Source organism: Mytilus californianus, unplaced genomic scaffold, assembly GCF_021869535.1.
Source record: "Mytilus californianus isolate M0D057914Y unplaced genomic scaffold, xbMytCali1.0.p SCAF_4, whole genome shotgun sequence".
NCBI classification, from domain to species: Eukaryota; Metazoa; Mollusca; class Bivalvia; order Mytilida; family Mytilidae; genus Mytilus; species Mytilus californianus.
Window position 1 is genome coordinate 85,886,583 of NW_026262690.1, and position 21,404 is coordinate 85,907,986.

Consider the following 21,404-nt stretch of genomic DNA (forward strand, 5'->3'; position numbering starts at 1 on the left):
ACACGAATTTGGTCATTATTTTTAGGTCCTTTTTGGTAATAAAGCTCTAGATCTTCAACTGTTTCGGTTCTTAATTCAAGTGTCTGTACCAAGTCAGGAATATGTTGTTTTTCATTCTTGTGATGTGTTTGAGCTTTTGATTTTGCCATTTGATAAGGGACAGTCCGTTTTGAACTTTCCTTGGAGTTCTCGGTATTTCTGTTATTTTACTTAAACATGCTTAGCTTTCAAATATTTGGCTTTGATCTTTGTTGATAAAATCAAATTCCGAACAGCGTTTCGGACTTATGAAATTGAAAAAAAGTATTGTTTTAATTTTTTTTAATATCACTAAACAACTGTTGCGTCTAATTTTCCATTTATACTCTTTAATATTTTCTTAAATTCCTTCCTTTTTAGGAGATTAATGTTTGTTTTACATCCATTATACACGTAGATTTTCTTTTATGATTGTTAAAAATATGTTCGGGAAATTAAGATATAATCTCTTTACTTGGGTCAAAGGGAAATAACCTTATTTTTCTACTATTTGAAGTTACAGTGCGTATGAAGGAGTATTAAGCTTTCAATACAAGACGAGGAAAACATTTCCGAATGCACATAGTTAGTTTCAGTTTCAGTATTATGTAATTATGTTACATATTTTCCTCAAAGATTGCGAAAAGTAACAAAAGAAAAAAAAAAACAGTTAAAAAGTTACTTGACAATAAATTGGTTTGGATTCCGGAATCATATTGTTTTAGTCACCTTTTAAAACGTGTGTATTATAGATGAATTATATATACGTGTACTAAAAACAGTAAATGTAAGGATACATGTTTTTCATGTCATTTCTATGAGCAAATTGGTTGCATATATTTTTTCCCTCAAGAATTAACTATTTAAATTAAGTTGTGGTGTTTGTACATGTACACATGTTAATAACGCTTAATATGTAACAAGTGATACCAGTTGTACATCTGGATTATAGATGTGTTGGTGGTGAAAAGTAAATAGATTCCATAATGATTGTCAGGTAAAAACTTTGCAAATTCAAAGCATATACCCATACTGCGTTCTTATTCCCGTCTGATTCGGGGTCTTGTCGGTATGTCTCCTAGATATACCACCGCCAAGCTGAGTAATGATTGAAATCTGTCTAGATCTTTAATAAAATATTAAAAAATTTGAGAGAGGAATGAAATTCATTTGTAATATTTTTTTTCAAAGAAAACTTTGTGCTTATTTTCTTATTACGACTATAAAACATACAGACATTTTTTTGTATCAGTCATTCTTTTCTCAACTTTACCATATAAGGGGAGATAACTCGAAAATGAGAACATAATTAACTATTTTGTTTTGAAGCCAGAAACAAGTTCAGTGACCGAAATTTTTATCTTTATTTTTAGAAAGCAGTTTATGAGAATTATCTTCTCTGTATAATATTTTATGTTAAAATTTCATCTTTTTTAGATTTCCTTCTATAATACAAAATTGAGTTTTCCATGGATATTCTAAACATAATCTGACAATTTATACAACCCTTAAGGTGAACAAATCTCCTTGACTCAAGACTCTACTACATTTTAGTAAAGAGCATGATATATACTACATTTTGGCAAATTACTAAGAAATTCTAATGATTTTGATTTAGACCCTTGATCTACCTGAATGTTATTTTTCATGATACCAAGCGGAGAGTAAATAAAAGTGAGCATTCATTTAGCGTTATGTATAGCAATTAAAATTCTTTTGGCAAACAAACTTTTGGTTATTGCTTCGCACCACGGTGCGGAGCTATTAGTTTCAGTCGATATACACGCCTTCTTGAAATAATTACTTATCACATATAGATTCTGATTGGTTGCTTTATGATGCGGCTGAGATACAGCAACAGCTATTGGCTTAAACGAGATAAAGAATGATAGACTTTTCTCGTCTCAGGATGACATCAAATGCCGGAAAATTAACTATGTGTATTCCAGTTCCGATCAACTGTCATTAATTCATGTTCGTTTTATTATGCATATATTGCACATTGAAATTCAATATTGAAATATCAATTGTTAATACGTGTTTATTTGCACTGTTAATCTGCAATATGCACGATTTGTTTTGCTAAAAAATGTTCCTATACAATGTTTACAAAAATGCATTTTCTGTATTTTATAACTTCTGCCAATCTAGGCACGCCTCCAGAGAGGCACACCTCCAGAGTCGTGTCTATTTGTAAATGTTTTAATTTTCAACAAGTAAAGTAAAAAAAATTTTAAAAGCATGGGTGTATAACGCACACTCTTAAAGTAGAACAACATCATTTTCACTGAAACTAAATATTTATTGCTGTTTGCAATTATATGTTATCGCATTGCAAGCTTTATTACAAAAAAAAACTTCATTCTAACGCATTATCTTTCTCAAAAGTTTCTTGGACATGGCTATGAATCGGTCAAATTAAAGTCAGCACTCAAGAAATTTTATGGTCGCCATCATGAGCTGATTGGCCATTATGACAAAAGTGTGTCAGAAATCGTATCTGATATTGTTCTTCAGTCATAAGTAATCTTCCATCATTACCGGACTGGACATAAAAATATCACGACGGGTGTCGTAAACGGTGAGAATGCTTACCCTTCCCGATTTTTAGTGGAGTTCGTGTTGTTTCATATTTATTTCAACTGTTGTAAATATCTTTTGGTTGACTTGCACAAGTCTTTGTTTACTCCTTCGTTTTGATTGTTAATGTCTTCATCACTCGAAATCATGTTACTCTTAATTAACATACCTAAACATTCATATATATCTAAATAAATTATATACAGAACTAGCAATCAGAATCGCAAGTCAATGACCAGCTGAAAGAACTAGAAAACCACACTCCACAAAAACACATTGACAACTAAACACTGAACAGCCAGTTTAAAATTTCAGAAAAGTTCATCTTAATATATATACAAAAATTGATATTCCAAGTCTAAGACATCCATTTTATATCATTCAATATCTAAAAATACCACATTTCCAATACTAAATCAACAACCACATGCACACATATTACCTTAAATTAGGATAGAGCGAAGCAGTCCACAGCTTTTTAAAAAGCTCAAACTTGTATATGAAGTGTTTGCTTTGAATTTCACATCCCGTAAAGTTTTATATCTAATTCATAATCATCAAACATATAAGTACATTGTAATTAAAAAAAAATTTAAAGAGCCTACAGGACCGTTGATATTTATAACAATGCAAACATCTTATAACCGTTTTATTGGAGAAACAACTATACAACTAAATTATAAGACATTTAAAAATATTTGTTTTTTTCTACAATACTGGACGGATCTGTATATTCTATTTTCCGGAACTGTACTGAAATCCTTTTATTTTCTTTTTGCTCATATTGTAGGAAGAGCCAAATGATCAACCATAGGTTCAATTCTGTTATTGGCTCTCAACGATAAATTGGAAAGAGAAAATTGTTTATCCTGTAAAGCAATAAAAACACGTAAATTACAACTCGGAATAAACTTATTCTAAAAGAGTATAAATTTAGTATAGTGTAGTTAGATTTCAACGGCGTAGCCACTGGAAAATGAATTGTAAGCAGGGGGGTCTAAGGGTGGCAGCCCCTAGAAGCTGAACGATTACTAGTATAGTAAAATTCTTATTTAACAATTATGTTTTATAAAATTATTTGTTAGCACATGCTAACAATGTTACACAGGTGCTACGCCACTGGATTTTCGTATACTGTCTTTGTCGGTATTCTGTTTAATTGTTTTACATTTTTTAACATACCGTTGTTTACTGAATGGTATGGGCTTTGCTCATTCTTGAAGGTCGCACTGTGGCATATAGCTGTTTACATCTTTATCCTTGGATCTTTATGGATAGTTGTCTCGATATAAATCATACCGCATATTATTTTCTACCATTTTCTACATCAGGAAATGCCTGTACCAAATTAGGAATATGTTTTTAATTCGTTTGATGTGTTTGAGCTTTTTGATTTTGCCATTTGATAAGGGACTTTCCGTTTTAAATTTTCCTTGGAGTTTGGTATTTTGTTATTTTACTTTTTATACTTGATCATCAGATATCGTAAACAGCAAACTCCACATTTTTATTCGTAGTTAATAGAAGTACATATTAAAAACTAGTAAACAGCAGTTTTAAGACATATTTGGCAAGGAATAATTATCATACATTGATCTAGAACAAATTCGTCGGCATATATTTTCTTCATTTACTTTTTACTATTTTTGCTTTTCTATTTTATTTTTTGCGATTGCAATAAAAAAAAAAGATCGACAAAAATTGAAGATCAGGAAATGTATGATATATAAAGACAGATGAATTCGGTTACCATGATCTAAATGGCTGACGCACTACTTTAAAATACAAATCACTTAACTAACATCCCTCGTTTGTATACTGTGAAAAGGCTATTATAATTTGTTTTAAGTGCTCGTTATTTATTTTACGCCTGATACATCATGTCTTGCTTGTCTGTATCTTGTCGCGTTTATTTTTTATGGATTTAGTTTCTGTTTTCTTGTCTTACTTCCAATATTTGATTCTTATGTATTAAAGCGCCGTTTGGTTTCATATACCTGTAATTAAAAAAAACTTAATCTTAGCATTAATACCTTTGAATTCGGTGTAATATTTTCAATTGTTTGAGTACCAACCGACTTTGTTGGAGCAGCTTCAAAGTCATTTGTCCTTAGATATTTGTTTTCATTTGTTATTTTGAAAGCATCATTGGTTTTCTTGATATCTTCCTTTTTGTACAATGCTGATAACTGAAAAAAGACAAAAATAACATATATACTCTTTGGTCGGGTTGTTGTCTCTTTGGCACATTCCCCATTTCCATTCTCAAGGACGAGATAGAGAGAATTTTTACTTTGATTGATTAATTTTGAAATATTAGATGCATTTTCAGGACAACAGCAAATTAACAATACATCTTTTACGTGAAAAAGTGGGTCGACCGAGATGAAGATCGAGAACTTAAGAATGGGATTGGAAAAAAAAGGTACATCAATCCACCTACAGATCCCTCAAAAAGTTGTAGTAAGATTTGTAAGGTGAAAAAACGTTGAAACCTTCAGGGTTAAACAGGGATTTAGGTAGCAGTAGACAGTAAGAGTGTTTGCATTTTGGCCCGGTGGATTTTTAAAAAAAAATGAAAGTAATTGTGTAATGAAATTTATTTTTCAGACAGCTGATGACCAATTAAGCCTTCCCAGTGGGTTTATATGAACATCAAGATTGTTTTTGCATGTTTTGGCTATTTTCTGAACGACAGTCCGCATTGTCATAGCCGGACCGCCAATAGGTCGATAAATTATTGTAATTTTTGCAAACACTTTCTTTTCACACGAACTTTTTGATACTGATGACAGATACATGCACTTATATGATATGAAATAAACAGTACGCTTAATTTGTAGGAAAGCAAGGAAAAGGGATAGTAAAATTTGTGAGGGTCAATTAAATTTTTTTTTCTAAACGTATATTGCTACCTTAGCAATGGGTTTATCTGGACTTCTCCCGTTCGACAGTAAACTCTTTTTGTACGTCCGTTTATCTGTGTGAGATGTATAAATGCGAAGCCACGTCCTGTCGAAATATGGACGTTAATTACGATGCCTCATGTAGGGTGCATGCCATGATCTCTACACTTTACAGAAAAAAATTGAAAATGGAAACGGGGAATGCGTCAAAGAGACACTTTAGATATAGCTAATGGGGAGAGGGTCCGTATCACTATATGGCCTTTTAAAAGTCAAAATGTATTTCTCTATCGATCATTCCATCATATCCAGTGCATTCAAAATTTCCCGCTTTCATGCGGGTCGGCTTACTTTGCTAAATCTACATATTGTTCTTCCTGGAATTGTTAATTTCTTAAAATCGTCCTTGATATTTATTGGGCTTTCAACGTGTAATAATAAGTCAAAAAACGTACTTTTCGAACACAAGAAATTAGATTTAACGTCTCCATTCTGACCGTGCGTGGTTGCGTATTTATATATCCAACACATTCAAATGGACTTCTCTCTTTAGCATAGGTTTTACCGCCAGACTTAATAAGTCAAGGTAAACATATTTCTATACTCCAAGTGTAACCTTAGGGTGGCAATGTTTAACGAAAGAGGGATCTTAATTGGAGGGTCACAATTGGTTAAAAAACTATGAGCTACAAGTCCAAAATCGTCCTTTTTTGCGAACTAGATTACATTTTTGTAATGCCCAGTAAAAAAAAGAGGGATGTTTGTCTCACTATGATGTTGTTGCGTAATTTTCACATTTTATTTCATATTTACCTTTGGAACATAAATTAACGTCAAAGTTATTGTAACAAACGCCTGAATCTTCAGCCCTTGTAATAGGTACAACAAATCTGGTCCGTACGAATGACCAATCAAATGTCTGAAATGTACGTAGATTGTTTTGTCAGTACAGATATTGGAAAATTGTGAATTAAGGTAGTACATGCAAAATCAAATATTTCGTTTTCTCGAGAAATTTCGATGTTAATGATTAAAGAAATAATTAGTTTAAACAAGTCTTTAAATATCTATACTACTAAAGGAAGAGACCGATCTCATTGAGCCGCAACTCCTCTGAAACCATACAAAGTCGGAAATATTTGTGATATGACATATAAATGTAGTGTTTTGTACTTCCTAAATTTGTCTTTGAAACAATCTTTTTTTCCACAGAAAACGCCATTTTTGAGAAAATATCCAAATTCGGAGACCGTTATTGGTCTATGTCTTATACGCTTTCGCGCATGCTCAGTCGACGTACTGCCCGCGAAATCCAAGTGAAAGTAAGAAGAAAGGATAGAAAATAGGACAGTTAGGCCTATAAGGATCCTGTATTGTATTGTAAGTGCATCATTTTGCTAAATTAAACGACATTCACCCTTTTTACTCAGGTGCAGAACTGTCCAAAAATGAAATGGGCGTTGAACGTGTCGAAGTGATCCTCCCCCTTTTCATGTGTAAACATAGGCACCCGACTTCAGGACCCCTTCCCCCTTTTTATGTGTAAACACAGGCACCCTTGACACTCTTTGTTTCAATTGTACCGCGATTGCGCGGGATCTTCTAGTATATATAATTGATATCAAATACCAAAATATGAGATGACAGATATAAAATATCTCTCGTAATAGTTTCAATTAACCACAAAGATAGCTTTTTTGCAAAAGTGAAAAATGTGGAGAATTAAAACTGACAGCAGTACAGTCTCAGTTAATGGGGATACCAATTTTTATTATCTATTATAAGAGTTTTTCAAATTAAAATGTGATTGCAGATAAAAAAAAAGTAAAATAATTTAATGTTGTCCTATTGACCGACATTCCTTTTACTAAAATAATCCTAACCATGAAAAAGACTGTGCATACTACGAAAAGACATGATTGCACATCGGCAAAACAAATTGCTTTGGAGTACAATATGGATGTTTGACACCGCTATAAAATAAGAAGCCAAGGGTACAATAGTCATTCCATCGTACTATACTATCATGCAGTGATTTCAAAGTTTGCCTAAAAAGGTTGAAGTCATCTCAATTTCGCATTTACATCCTTGTCTTTGAGAGATTAATGGTAAAATATGGGACGAAATTCTTAAGCAACCAGTTATATATACTAGTATATATATATAGTCAGACAATGATGGTATAATTAACGAACTGGTTTTATAGTCACGATTGGTTCGTCATTGTTTAGTAAGTATCTCCTTTGAGAAAGGAGATATATTTCAATCAAGGGTCGCGTTCTTACATGGAGTTAAATATGACACTTTAACTCATATAATAATTTTTTAACATCCAAAGCGGGATCGATATATTTATCCTTCCGGAGCACGTGATATCGATTCCAGTTTAAAATCGGTTTGGTTTGCCTTGGCTTTGATTTGTGTTTAAATTTTGCAATAACTAGTCAGGTGTTAGTATGTCGATTTCTTTCTTTTTTTTCGTAAGCGGGAGGGGGCGTGTAGCTTTAATTACATTGCGTTGTTAACTTATAGTGTTTTGATTTTTCGTGAAAAAATGCTTAGTATAATAAAAAATAATTAGCTGAAAAGACGAAACAAGGAAAAATAGTCATAAGTTGAAACTATAATTTAATAGTAGTTTTTAATGTGAACGTTTTTTATTTCGACAATAATTTTTTCTTTCCAAATATGCTAAAATGCTAAAACTACACTTTTTGAATGGTAATTGGTTTAAGATCAACGAAGCAATGTTCGTTCTATAAATTGGTCTAAATTTGTTTTGTTCCGATTTGTTGATTATGATTCGTTTGTGAATGTTTAGACTATATAAATTGCAATTAACTTTGTATCATTTGCAGCACAAAAATGCTACTTCTAGCATTTGTTATGGGAACCCTTAAGAGAACGAGTAAATCAGGTTGCAAGAAACTTTCAATCTAAAACAATTTAAATTTATAAACTGGGTACTTAAATCTGATACACTCATACGTCATAAAATAAGTTGTCAAATAATGGATTAGACAATGACTATCGAAATGTAAATCTTCACCTTCATTTGCATTTGAAAATAGACTTGAATGTTATTGATCACATAGTCCTGATCTGGATCTCAAACCGGATCTACGACTTATGGCTGAGGGTGTGAATAGAGGTTTGCAGAATAGAGAATAATGGGCAAAAAATATAAAGAATAGAGAAAAAGGGACAATAAAAAATTATGAATAGAGAATAACGAGGTGCAAAAATATAAATAGAAGAGAATAGTGGGCAAAAGGTATAAAGAATAGAGAAAAATGGTCTTAAAAATGAAAAAAATACAGAAATGAAGGAACCCTCCTCCAGACCCTCATAGCTATCCAAAATTATATAATTTACTTACGTTAGAATCAATAGAAAACTGCCAAGTATTATTCCATTATACACTGCCCATGTGATGTATCTACTTTCATTGAAGTGACCAGGTGCTTTTCTCACCAGGTAACACATGTAACAACCAACCAATAAAAGACATACTTCAGCTGTAAGATAATAAAAAAATACAACAACTTCAAATGCATGTCTAATATGGTAAATTGTTTTAAGCGTTTTTATAATTCGTAAATTTTGATCCATCGTTTTCTGCTTAACGTCAAGTCGATCTGGAAAAGAAGTTGAACCAACTATAATTGCAAAAATAGCCAATATGAAAAATTTTAATATTCAAATTACATTAGAGTGTTACATAATCTAACTTTTGGAAGAATGTAACACTATCTTGTCTTGATCAATACTAAAGAAGTAATCATTGTATCTTTGCAAAGGTGATTTTAAAAACAAAATACTTGTGTTTTACCAATAACATACCACACTGAATAGCATAAAGCCAATAGCCTTTGAGACAAACATCATACTTCAGTAAATTTGAAGTTTCTAATGTTTCTGTCGTTCCTTTCACCGATATCGTCCAGGCTAGAAGGTATACAGTTACAACACACATCGGCGGTAAAAATCGTTTTAAAAGTTCTTTGTCTGGTAAATGTACTCTTTGTAATTTGCTTGCTGGTCGGAAAATAAAAGCTATCCTGAAGAAAAAAAAATAGCAAGGGGTGATAATAATATTATTCGTTTTAAATGTTCTTTTTAGTTTGCTTTTTGTTTTTCTGTCATGATTCTTTCGATGAAAATATGCTTCATTTCCATAGAGAATTATAATTGAGATTTATCCAAATTGAGTTCTAAAATTTTTCTTTTTTCTGGTTTACACTATATTTTCTCTTAATGTAACCCATAAGAAAAATGAATAAATGTAAATTCACAAATACACGAACATACCTCCATGTCTTTATAACTAGGGCACCATACATCAAGTGAAAACCTATATGATACACCCAGATCTGTGATATACAGAGAAACCTTGAAGCTCCAGGATATGCAAAGAATCCCTAAAATTTCAGAAAACAGCAATACATTTCATCATTATTTCATTATCGTACATCCTGTACACTTCTATGAATATAATTGGTTAAAAATAAACACATGGAGACCGTGTATATTTAATATTTGGTCAGTGGGCGTGTTTTTTTTTTAATACACGGTAAGTAGTGGTGTTACGTCTCTTTATAAAACAACTTGGCGTTGAAGAACAATCTGAAATGTTTCGTCCAGACAACAAATAAAGAAATTGATGACAACTGTTTAAAAATAAATACAGAAAACACATTAAAAGCTAATAAATTGTTAATAATATCGTATACGGTCACGAGCAAAATGTGTAACGAACATTATTTGTAAAATAAATAAGTTGAAATGGAAACAGCTGTACTTTATAACTTGCAATTCTATGTGAAATCATCAAATAGAATATTGAAACATGAGGGGTTGCATCAACCTCAACACAAAGAGATCAAATGAGTGGAGAGGCATATCGTTTTGAAGTGTAAAGATGAAGTTGATTGGTTGCAAGCTTACATAGGGAATTGTCACATTGAATACTCAATGATAGCTGCCAAAAAGAAGAATATGTGATAAATCCCTTGTTTTGATCCCCTAAATTCCAAAAAGCAAAACAGTATTATAAATCTATCAAATAAGATCCTTTAGATATGCATAAGACATTTGTCTTTCAGACATCAGTATTCATATTTCGGAATTTCGTCGTTCGAATTTTCTTTACGGCTTCAAACCTCTTACATTTCATAAACAACTACAAAATCTAACAAAATCGTATCATTTTGAGATATTTATTTTGAATATTTAGACAAAGGTAAAGGCCAAACCCTAAAGTATTATTTGCTTTAAATTCATACATTTTCTATGGTTTTGGGGTTTATGTGATACAATTGATTGTAATAATAGAAAAGAAGGGAGATAAAAAAAAAATTCCAAATGAGTCACAAATGAAATAACAGAAATCATTTTTAAAAATAGTGTACCTACCGTACAGCATACCAGTAATCCGCCTGCACACATAAGCAACAAGAAAATCGGACTTCCAGTCTTCATTGCCTGGTAACAAAACATTCAATCAAAAATCAAATCCTCTTAAGAAGAATTTTCATATTTATTATTTTTTCATTTTCATTTTATTTTTTGTTTCTTGTTTTGAATCAGTGGTGTTTTGGTTGAGCATCCATTCATCTTTTTTTTCGTTATATAAGTTTTATTTATATTCTTTTTTGTGTATGCAAGGCTATCAAATAAAAGTTTTTTCCTGGTCAACCAAAGATTTAATATGTCCTTTTGTACTGTTGCTCGACAAACAAATTTAAAACACCCAATTATAGGATTAAAAAAATCAATATACTGTTTGAGGGGCATGGATACAATCTAATGCTTTAATTATATCAACCTTTTATCTTTTCATAAGAGTTTTTTTCACGGGAATTAAATCTGAATGATCGAAAAAAAAAACAAATGCAGTTTTCATGGGACTTATTTTTATGTAATTGATTTAAAAAAATGCATTGTAAATATTCACTCAATACTGAAATGTCTTTGTCGATAAGATACATAACACAGAAGAAATCGTTGCTGCAGAAAATAGTAATGAACATTAAAACACTTGCGAAAATGTAATCATAATGCATAAATTACAATCGACCATTTTCGACTCTTAAAATAGAGAGTTTCATATCTATTTTTTTTTTATTTCAACTGTATATCCTTCCGTGTAAACTAATTTATCCGACTATAAAGATTAAGAAGAGTAAAATCAAAAGGAAGAATCGTATTAAGAATAAAAGTTGTTCCGCTTATTAATCGATACTGTTTCTGTTTGTCTTAATTATACTTCATCTTATGTAATAATTAATACAGTGAAAAGAGTTTTCAAAATGAAACTTAAACACGGACATTTACAATCCATCTAAAATCTTCTTGATCTTCAATAATTAAAAGGTGGAAAGAAATAATATTGATTTTAAAAAGGAAACATCAAATAATATGCAGGTTTTTATTTACTTTTTATCTCCAAAGATTGAAAAATATCTTTTTTCTTCATTTAGCGGTCTCATACATGTATTATATAACCTCTTGAGAATTTCCACTTTTTTTTCTCTTAAAACTATCAAATTAAAGTTTTTTTCCTGGTCAACTAAAGACAATTCTTATCAGAATGACACGTTTATCTATACAATCCTTATGTTCGTTGACATTAATTCCAAATCAGATATAGAGAATATAGAGCTTTGAAAGCAACTAATGTACATCACTATTTAACTCAAAACGTTGTGATCCTTTAAAACTCTTTACTCTCTTTAACTCTAAGTCAGAGTGGAATGACACAAACAATAATAACTGTGGCTTTCGGAGTTTTTGTTTTAGTTATACTTATCATAACTGTGACAACTTCATTTGTGTTTTTAAAATGAAAACAAAAATGTCTTAATTATAAAAATGAGAAGAATGTGGTATGATTGCCAACAAGGCAACTCTCCACAAGAGACCAAATGACACAGAAATTAACAACTATAGGTCACCGTACGGCCTTCAACAATGAGCAAAGCCCATACCGCATAGTCAGCTATAAAAGGTCCCGAAATGACAAATGTAAAACAATTCAAACGAGAAAATTAACGGCCTAATTCATGTACACAATAATGAACGAAAAACAAATATGTTACATAGCAACAAACGACAACCACTGAATTATAGGCTCCCGACTTGGGACAGACACATACATAATGTGGCGGGGTTAAACTAGTTTGTTGTCCCAAACCCTCCTCCCAACCTGGGACCGTGGTGTAACAGTACAACATAAGAACAAACTATAAAAATCAGTTGAAAAAGGCTTAACTCATCAGATGGATACAAATAGAAATACGTCTAACAAAAACACAGAGTGGACGTGGACGGGTACTTATACATCCACAACAGAAAGACACTAATACAGATCTGAGAGTACTCGCAGTTACTGACAGCTAGTTTAAAGCTGATGACAACTAATGAACAAAATCATGCATCTGAAACTAAAATATCAATCAGTACACATCCAACATCAATTGGATTTAGTGTAAAGACGTCATAAACAGTCAGAGAAAAACATGACCTTGTGCAATTCCAAGATACAGGTATCGACAGATTGTAGACCCATGAATGTGCATATGTATATTAAAATAATATTTAGTTTGATTTTAATTTACTGATAACAAAATCAATGTTAATACCAATAAAAACAATATTTAAAGATCTAATAGCAGTTTTGAATTGGTAACCTTTTAGAATAAGTTTATTTAAAGGATCGATGAGTTTACCCGGATCGTTTCCAAATTTCCGGTCTCGGTAAACAACATCTCTGTAAAAATAAGGATGTGCTATCCCGTTTGAAATAAGTTTTCTACAGTTAAACCAAACTTCAAAACCAAATCTTTATATCTATGGAAGAATTTAGTAAAGGTTTTAAGTAATTTGTGGTAACGAAATCCTTGACTTATTAATTTACCAGTAATACATAGATTAAGTTCATTGAAATCCAAAACGTTACAACAGACACGGGCAAAGCGAACGAGTTGTGATATATAAACAACCTAAGATGGTGCCAAAGGATTATCATCTACAAAAGGAAAAATTAACAATAGGGAACGAAAAATCGTCCCTTTTGTCGTAAATTTTAGTGTAGAGTTTCCCGTGTAAAACTGAAATATCTAAATCTAGGAAAAGACAGTTATTACTGAATATATTTGATTTGTTTAAGGTGAGTTCCTTTGGGTAAATTTCGGCAGTATATTTAGAAAATTCTTGATTATTTAACGAAAAAATATCATCAAGATAACGGAAAGTGTTGTTGAGTTTATCAATTAAATGCAATTTATACGGGTCTTTACTGAAATTGGTTATAAACTGTGATTCTTAACAGGACAAGAACAAGTCTGCTTTTAAAGTGGCGCAATTGGTGCCCATGGGAATACATGTCGATAAACTTTATAATGCCAAAACGTACATAAATATTATCAGGGAGAAAATTAACAGCTTCAATCATCTTATCACACCTCCAGTAAGTATATCTAGCATATTTACCTTTCTCATTGGAGAAGAAGTCTTTAAATGAGTTGCAGCAAATATATTTGCATTCAGATTTACCAAACGACCATTTAATTAAATAGGAAAACTTTTGTTTGATAATATTGTGTGGAAGTGTAGTGTGAAGAGTTGAAAAGTCAAAAGTATCAACAGAAGCAAAAGGAACATCAAAAGCACGTAATTTATCTAGACCATCCAAAGCTTTTTTACACTCCAAAAATAGTTAATTCCACTATTTTCATATATTTTATCACAAAAGTTCATGATAAGTTCTTTGATAGTAGTTATTTATTTAAATAAGAATCAAGAGATTTTTTATCAGATTTTTGCCGCTTATGCCAATTTTTACAACACGATGAAAGAGCGTCTTTTGTGACCTGACGACACTGTTTCCAATCTATTTTAGATGGAGGACGATATTTTGGTCCTTTTTATAAAAAGTTTTTGACCTCTCGTTCTTGACCGATATTGAGGTCCCCCTTAATAACATGACCATAGGGATCATTTCTAAAATTCGACGATTCCCAGTCTCAAGTTAAAGGAGTATTATTTTCCACATTGACGTCTGATGGTACTGACGTATAATCAAAAATTAAACTTCTGCTGGGTTTGTTGTATGTATACGAAAAAATAGGTGTTTCTGTTTTATCAAACTAGGAAGGTATAAAGTTTTGAATGGTAGAGCCATTAAATATACTCGATAAGTTGCTGAAATAAATACTCTGTTAATATATTTTATTTTCAAAAAGTGCCATTTATGATTTTCATGTTAATCGATACGCGGGAACAGCCAATGGTGGCAAAAAGCTGTAATTATACGCGAATATTCATAGAATGGGCTGAAGAACGAGATTGTTTAAAACACACCTGGAAAATATCATATAATTTACTAATTGGTATTTGACCCAGTTTACATAATAATTGATGCCTACTATTGTTTTAAAATATAGATAGGAGATCAGCAAGTGTATAATTTATACGATGTTTAACTCATTGATTTCGATTGATACGTTTGCAATGAGACCTATTTTTTAGTTGTCTTTTATCAACAATATTCATGATATCAATAGAAGAAGTTTAAGATCTGTTCCCTTGTCCCAGTATATTGTCATTTAGACCCATGGGATATGCTGTCTGCAGTCGTTTAATCCAAGAAAAATTCGATAATATAACGGGAATCTTCAAATTGTTTACGCGATTGCCATTGTTGTTTCTGGATCGTTTCGAGTGGTTTGAATCTTATAAATTTAATATTGTGATTGTGTTTACCTTAATGTTGGTAAATATACTTTTGAATTTCTTAGGTTTTCGGAAGCGGTATAGATGTTCACTTTGAACAGATAATTACTGTCATTTCTAACACATACAGGTGATCTATATCAGCGTTTCTCAAAAGGGGAGGGGGTTATATCAATTCATTTAATGTCTGTTTTTTTTTAGAATTTGGCACAGTCATATGAATCAAGAATTTATTGGTTTATAATGTTCAATATATAAATATATAAATATATATAAAAAATATAAGTTAAGTGATTAGTATTCTGGTTGGTAAAAGTCTAAATGTGTTTCTTTGTCTTTTTGTGTTTAAAGCTTGCAGTGTCTTCAACGTTTACCCCACACCAATTTTATTAATAAATATTTTTAATTCATAAAACATTAATAGGTACCAATTCATTCTTGAAGACAATAGTGATGACAGACAGACTTCCTATGGCGATACACGTCAAGAGAGTTACCAGTAAGACCGGGAACCTGAATACAAACATGAACTGGTAAAGGCATGGTGAATCATCAACACACTCCTTACAACCTTCTTTACAGGGTAGACATTTATACCGAGAGGTATCTGAAGAGTTTTCCACTTCCAGACCACTAAAGGCTTTAACCTGAGCGTTCACATTTGGAAAGTAGTACCCTTTGATGCAGACACACTGATAAGTACCTCTTTTAAAACCTTGTCCTTTCAGAAACCAACACTAAAGAAAATAAACGTTGCAGATTAGAATATGATTAAATAAAACCAACTAGTAATTAAATTAATGGAAAGAAAAGTTTCAGAAAATCTTCATTCTGTCAGCAATTTCTGTCGATTGGATTTCGCGTTATTTTTTTTTACTATATTATCGTGTCAATCTGAAGACCAACTGTGCTACTGTTTTTCTAAATTTAAAATATTTTTCAATATATAATAATAATAGTATTGCATTTTTTTTAACATAATCTAAAATTATATAATAAAGCTTAAATGAACTCTTTAAATGTGTTATACGTGTAGTAATATGAAAGTTCACATTGCATTTTTAGTGTGCGACTAAAACTATGAAATTGCTAAAATCAAATTGAAAAAATAAATGTACCTCTGTTGTCGCACGACATCGATGGGTTCCTCGGAATACGTCCAGGGCACTATAACTACTGGTATCTGGATCACATTGGTTGATGTCGATATTCGTTAGCTCTATATCAACGGAAGCCACACCTCTAGAGTTATTAACAACCAAATAGAAGGTGAATGGATTAGAAGATTTAGAAATCAAGAGGACGATGTAAGCCAAATTAATAACAGCTAATAAAAAGAACAAAACATTATGTTTTACAATAACGAACAAACTGGTTGGGATATTTTATTTCAAAATTTTCATTTCCATTTTGACGATTCTTACTTCCAACTTGACCATGTGTTGACATTTCTCAGTTCCAAATTGACAAACTTTCAGTTCCAAGTAGACATTTATCAATTCCAACTTCACATTTCCCAATCTCATGTTGACATTTCTTAGTTCCACCTTAGAAGTGAGAAATGAAATCTTAAAACAGAGAAATTTTGAAATGAAAAAAATTAATTTGGACAAGAGAAATGTCATTAATGTGATATATCAAGTTTGAAATGAGAAATCTAGATAAAAGAATGTCCACATCGGCCTTTTGGTTATAACAGAACATGTATAACAATCACATAAATTCATTTTTTTTTATTTCAGATCATTCAACTGAAGTTGTTTTTTCTTTTTTAATTAGCAGTCAAAAACCATTATGGTTTTCGTAAGGCCCCGACCATTCATCTTTGTGGGGAGCACGCGGTTTTTTCTTCGGTACAATCATTTTTTCTCTGAAACAACTATCTTTTTTCAATAACGTAAAAAGCAAAATCAATATATTTTTACTAATTCCAATACAAACAAAACTATTTTTTGTTTACAAAAAGATGAAAACACATTACAAAAACCTTTTTTTTGACAATCACATTTTAGCAAGAACCGCTTTAAATTTTCCTTTCATGATAAATGTGAACAGGAAACGCTACTTGTAAAATATGTGATCCTCATTTGCTTTATTTTCGTAAAAATGAAAAAAAAAAACCATCATTTCATTCAATAGTATTGTTTTTCAGATTTAATAATGGACACAAATCTAATTGCCTGATATACATTATTTTTGAATTCGGAATTCAGAAATCCTACATACAGTTGTCAACAGTGCCAGTGTATGAAATATGGGCGTACGGCAGGCTCTAAATCGGCGCGAGTCTTTACTATTGGGAGAATAAAATAAACATAATAAAATATCTGCCATCAACAGTACCCCAAACAAAATCATTACGACAAGACAACCGTAGACGAGCTTGTGTTTGATATCGCAAAATTTAATATAACCGTTTATAATCTTACTTTAACACTTACTGAAACTTAGGATTTCCGGTTAAATCTAGCGAGAATAAAGGCGATGAAAATGTAACCATCCAAATATCGCCTCCACCACAGTCAAAGTACGGTTTGGTCCAATGGCCGTCTTCTAGCTTCGCTGTCAGTAAAACTGTCTCTTTTTCCGGTAAGGATGTATTTCCTGACCTGAAACAAAGCAGAAACTATTTCAATCTTCGGTAGCTTGTTGTTTTTATTTTTTTTAAATTTACTTTATTATTAAGTTTTTATATCTGTGTATGAATAACTCTTTCACATCTAACCCGACAATTTAGTACCAGTATTCATTTTTTCAGCATAAATATGAAGTTTCATGCGTAAATAAGGGAACGATCATTTGATTTAAAAGGGGGATGGGGGGTTGTACCACACAAGCATCGAATTATATATTATTTTGAAATAAAAAGGAAGAACTTAACATTAAATAAAATGGCAAAAAACTTTCAATCAGATAATTATGTTTTTCCCTTCTGCTTGATCAATATATCTACTAGTATTTCTTCAAATTTAGTTACTTTCATAATACTTGTTAAGAAAAATACCCTACCTCCTCCCCTTTCAGACTTTAACCAGTACATTTAAGTTATAATATAGCGTTTTAATTGCCCATGTCATATTCAATTCTTGTAAATGTTTATAAAACCAAAGATCAGAAAAACTCTAAGAACATTTTGATATGACCTTGAAAAGTGTTTGCTGCTTTATACAGACTATTGCCATTGCTCGTTTTATGCTTTCACTGTTTCTTGCTTTTTGACTCTGATCGTTTGTGATAAAGGAAAACCAAGAAAGAAACAAGTCGAACGAGGTAATGTCGGTACATTTTGCTTCTATTACAAAAACAACCACGTTCATCAACGTCACTCGTGGAGCATTTTTGAATATTTGTATTAACCCTATCCAAGCCACCTCAACTTACACTAGGCATTTGGTTTGGTTCGTTTTGCTTAATTTTTGTTTTCTGTGTAGTGTTTTGTGGACAGTTGTTTTTTCTGTTACTATTCCAGGAACAACATCCTGTTTAAGATTTAGGAAACGATCTCGTATTACAGTCCAAAACTGGTTCCATGTCCTTTATCTGTTTCGCGTCAGTTACCCGTATGTTGCAATTGAATGAACCAGCCTATCCAAAACTTAGTTTTATAAAATCTGTTTTAAAGTTGCATGGGTTGACATGAATTGTCATTGGCATTGTCATAAGTACAGTCCTTGGATGGTGTAATCTTCCCACTAACACCACGCACCATTACACCATTACACCATACACCCTGTGCCATTACACCATACACGTTACACCTTTGAACCATACACCTTACACATTACACCATAATGCAATTTAATTTCAAAGAAAGCGTGCGTTATTTATTTATTTAAAAAAAAACGAATTTTTATCACAATATTGTAAATTAATGTATAAAATTAAAAATCAGTTCTTATCAATATTTTGCATAGTTTTTAATGTCGTACACCATTCATTCGCACCATTCCCGATCGCACGTTACACCATTACACCATTCCCTTTACACCATACACCATAGCAACATACACCTTCTACCATTGCACCATATTCAGTACACCATTACACCATACACGTTTTTTTTTGGAAAGTTTACATCGTGAAAGGACTGTACAAATTAACCGTTAAAAAAACTTTGAATTTTTCGAATTACTTAGGATTTGCTACCCCATTGATAGATTACCATGGCTATATTTGGCAAAACCTTTCAAAATTTTGGGCCCGCAATGATTTTAAATATCGTACTTTGTTTGGCCTTTTTAACTTTTTTATTCGAGCGTCACTGATCATGCTGATGAGTCTTTTGTACACGAAACTCATTTCTGGCGTAAACATTTCAATCCTTGTATCTATGAGTAGCTTATTTACACATATAATTCATATTTTTTAGTATAGAGAATATGCTTGAGGTTTAGTAGATTTTTTCGTTTTTCGTCATAATGCTCTTGAAAGGGCTACTCTTGACCCTTTTAGATGGTCATTATTTGCACCCATATTATAGTAGTAATTTTACAATGTAACAGTGTCTTACATAATAACTTAAAATAATATATTTCTTAGAATCCTTGTTCCTTTTAACACAAAAATATGAATAAACATTTCATTCAATAATTTAGCACAACCACAAACATTTTGTATCTCTCATTATGGGTGTTCCAACTGTTTGTATCACTCTGTTCAGATCTTCATAAAATTGCACATCACGGCTTTGTGACGTCAAATACGTTAACCCGGCGATAATAACTTTGACCCGGAAATATTAATGACGTTATAGGAATGAACCGACATTGATAAGTTTGACCCAAACTTATCAAGCCGTCCTCGAGTTTGCATGAAAACAAAGAAAAACACTTTTTTTCTATCATTCAAATACAGAAATTCAATCCGATAAAGCGATCATATGTATATTGTAAAATATCAGCTGCTCGACATGTGGATCCTTTTTTGAACTCGTTTCGCTGTTCTTATTCGACAAAAAACTTCATATTCTGACTCGCAGCTGATATTTTACAATATCAATATGCAGACAACCTCATGATCGGTACATACACTATTAGATATGCACATCTAGTGCTTTATAAATACTTTCTTTGTTAGTCGACAGTATCCAGAATTTCATCAAAAGACATGTGAAGATATTATATAAATTAAAGTTATCTACAGAAACAAATAGGTTTTTTTTCAAGCGTAAAGAGCATAACTCTATTATTGGATTTCCTTTGCTATCGTAATAATTACCTTGATAAGGCTATACTGTATTATTTATTATAAATGATTCCGGGACTAACACATTTAACAATGCTTTACTTATGCTCTTTCCTGGTTAAGGATTTAATATTCATGTAATATGCCACGTACTCGAAAAATGATTTTTAAGTACATTTTAGTACTACTCACATAATTAATGATGTTATTTAATATATAAACCTACCTGAATTTTGTTTTTGATACTGTTTTTGTTGCGTTTTCCCAGTTCATGTTCTGTGAGTGATAATACCACACAGTTGTGTTGTCTTGATAGGTATACGATAAAGCTATATCATGGGCAAACACAATCCCATTCTTACGGTAAGCGTAAGGTGAAAACGAAGAATATTTAGAATAGATCCCTGGCTCTATTGCTATTCCAGACCCGAATACAGTTGTTTGACCGATTACATTACTTTTTACTAGAGAAAAGAAAATTTCATCAGTCAGTGAATCGAGTGAACCATTATTTGCAAGCAAATTTGATGTTAGGAAGTTTGACGTAAGAATTGCCGGACTGACGAAAGTTTCCCAAGCTGTATTGTTAAAGATGAGGTCTAGTGTCTCTTCGGTACCACCAGTACAGGGACTTTGTTCTATTCTACTAACATATTCTAAAGCTAACTTGGTTGCCTCTTTGTCACCATCACCTGATAAAAAAATTCGAAAAAAATTAGAGGTTTTAAAAGTTAGGCTAAATGATACCTCCGCCCCTCGCAAAATCCAAGATTTGAATGCAAAAAATGAAACAGACGGACGAACGAACGAAGAAACTCCTCAATCACTATATGCCGACTACTATAGAAAGTGGGTGTATAATAAAGTATTAGGGTACTATTCAAGGCCTAACAATCTCGATACATCAAATATTCTGCACAAAGATAACATAGTTCTTAATGCATTGTCTGAGTGAATGTTTAAAATTTTTAAAGTAAAATA

General features: G+C 31.8%; 1 protein-coding gene and 1 long non-coding RNA gene across 2 annotated transcripts; both read right to left on the bottom strand.

Annotated features, from left to right (window-relative positions):
• Nucleotides 1–3,325: 3,325 nt before the first annotated feature.
• Nucleotides 3,326–9,912, bottom strand: LOC127737015 (probable G-protein coupled receptor CG31760). Its single transcript, XM_052247567.1, has 6 exons — nt 9,816–9,912; nt 9,348–9,565; nt 8,884–9,022; nt 6,318–6,423; nt 4,632–4,787; nt 3,326–3,467 (listed from the first exon to the last, which is right to left on the bottom strand). Exons 1-6 carry the CDS (start codon nt 9,845–9,847, stop codon nt 3,378–3,380), a joined length of 741 nt encoding a protein of 246 aa, XP_052103527.1. The 5' UTR covers nt 9,848–9,912; the 3' UTR covers nt 3,326–3,377.
• Nucleotides 9,913–10,915: 1,003 nt separating this feature from the next.
• Nucleotides 10,916–16,475, bottom strand: LOC127737016 (uncharacterized). The gene is made up of 3 exons (XR_007999262.1): nt 16,358–16,475; nt 15,668–15,976; nt 10,916–10,988 (listed from the first exon to the last, which is right to left on the bottom strand). It is a non-coding gene; the product is annotated as an uncharacterized LOC127737016 (long non-coding RNA).
• Nucleotides 16,476–21,404: the final 4,929 nt, after the last annotated feature.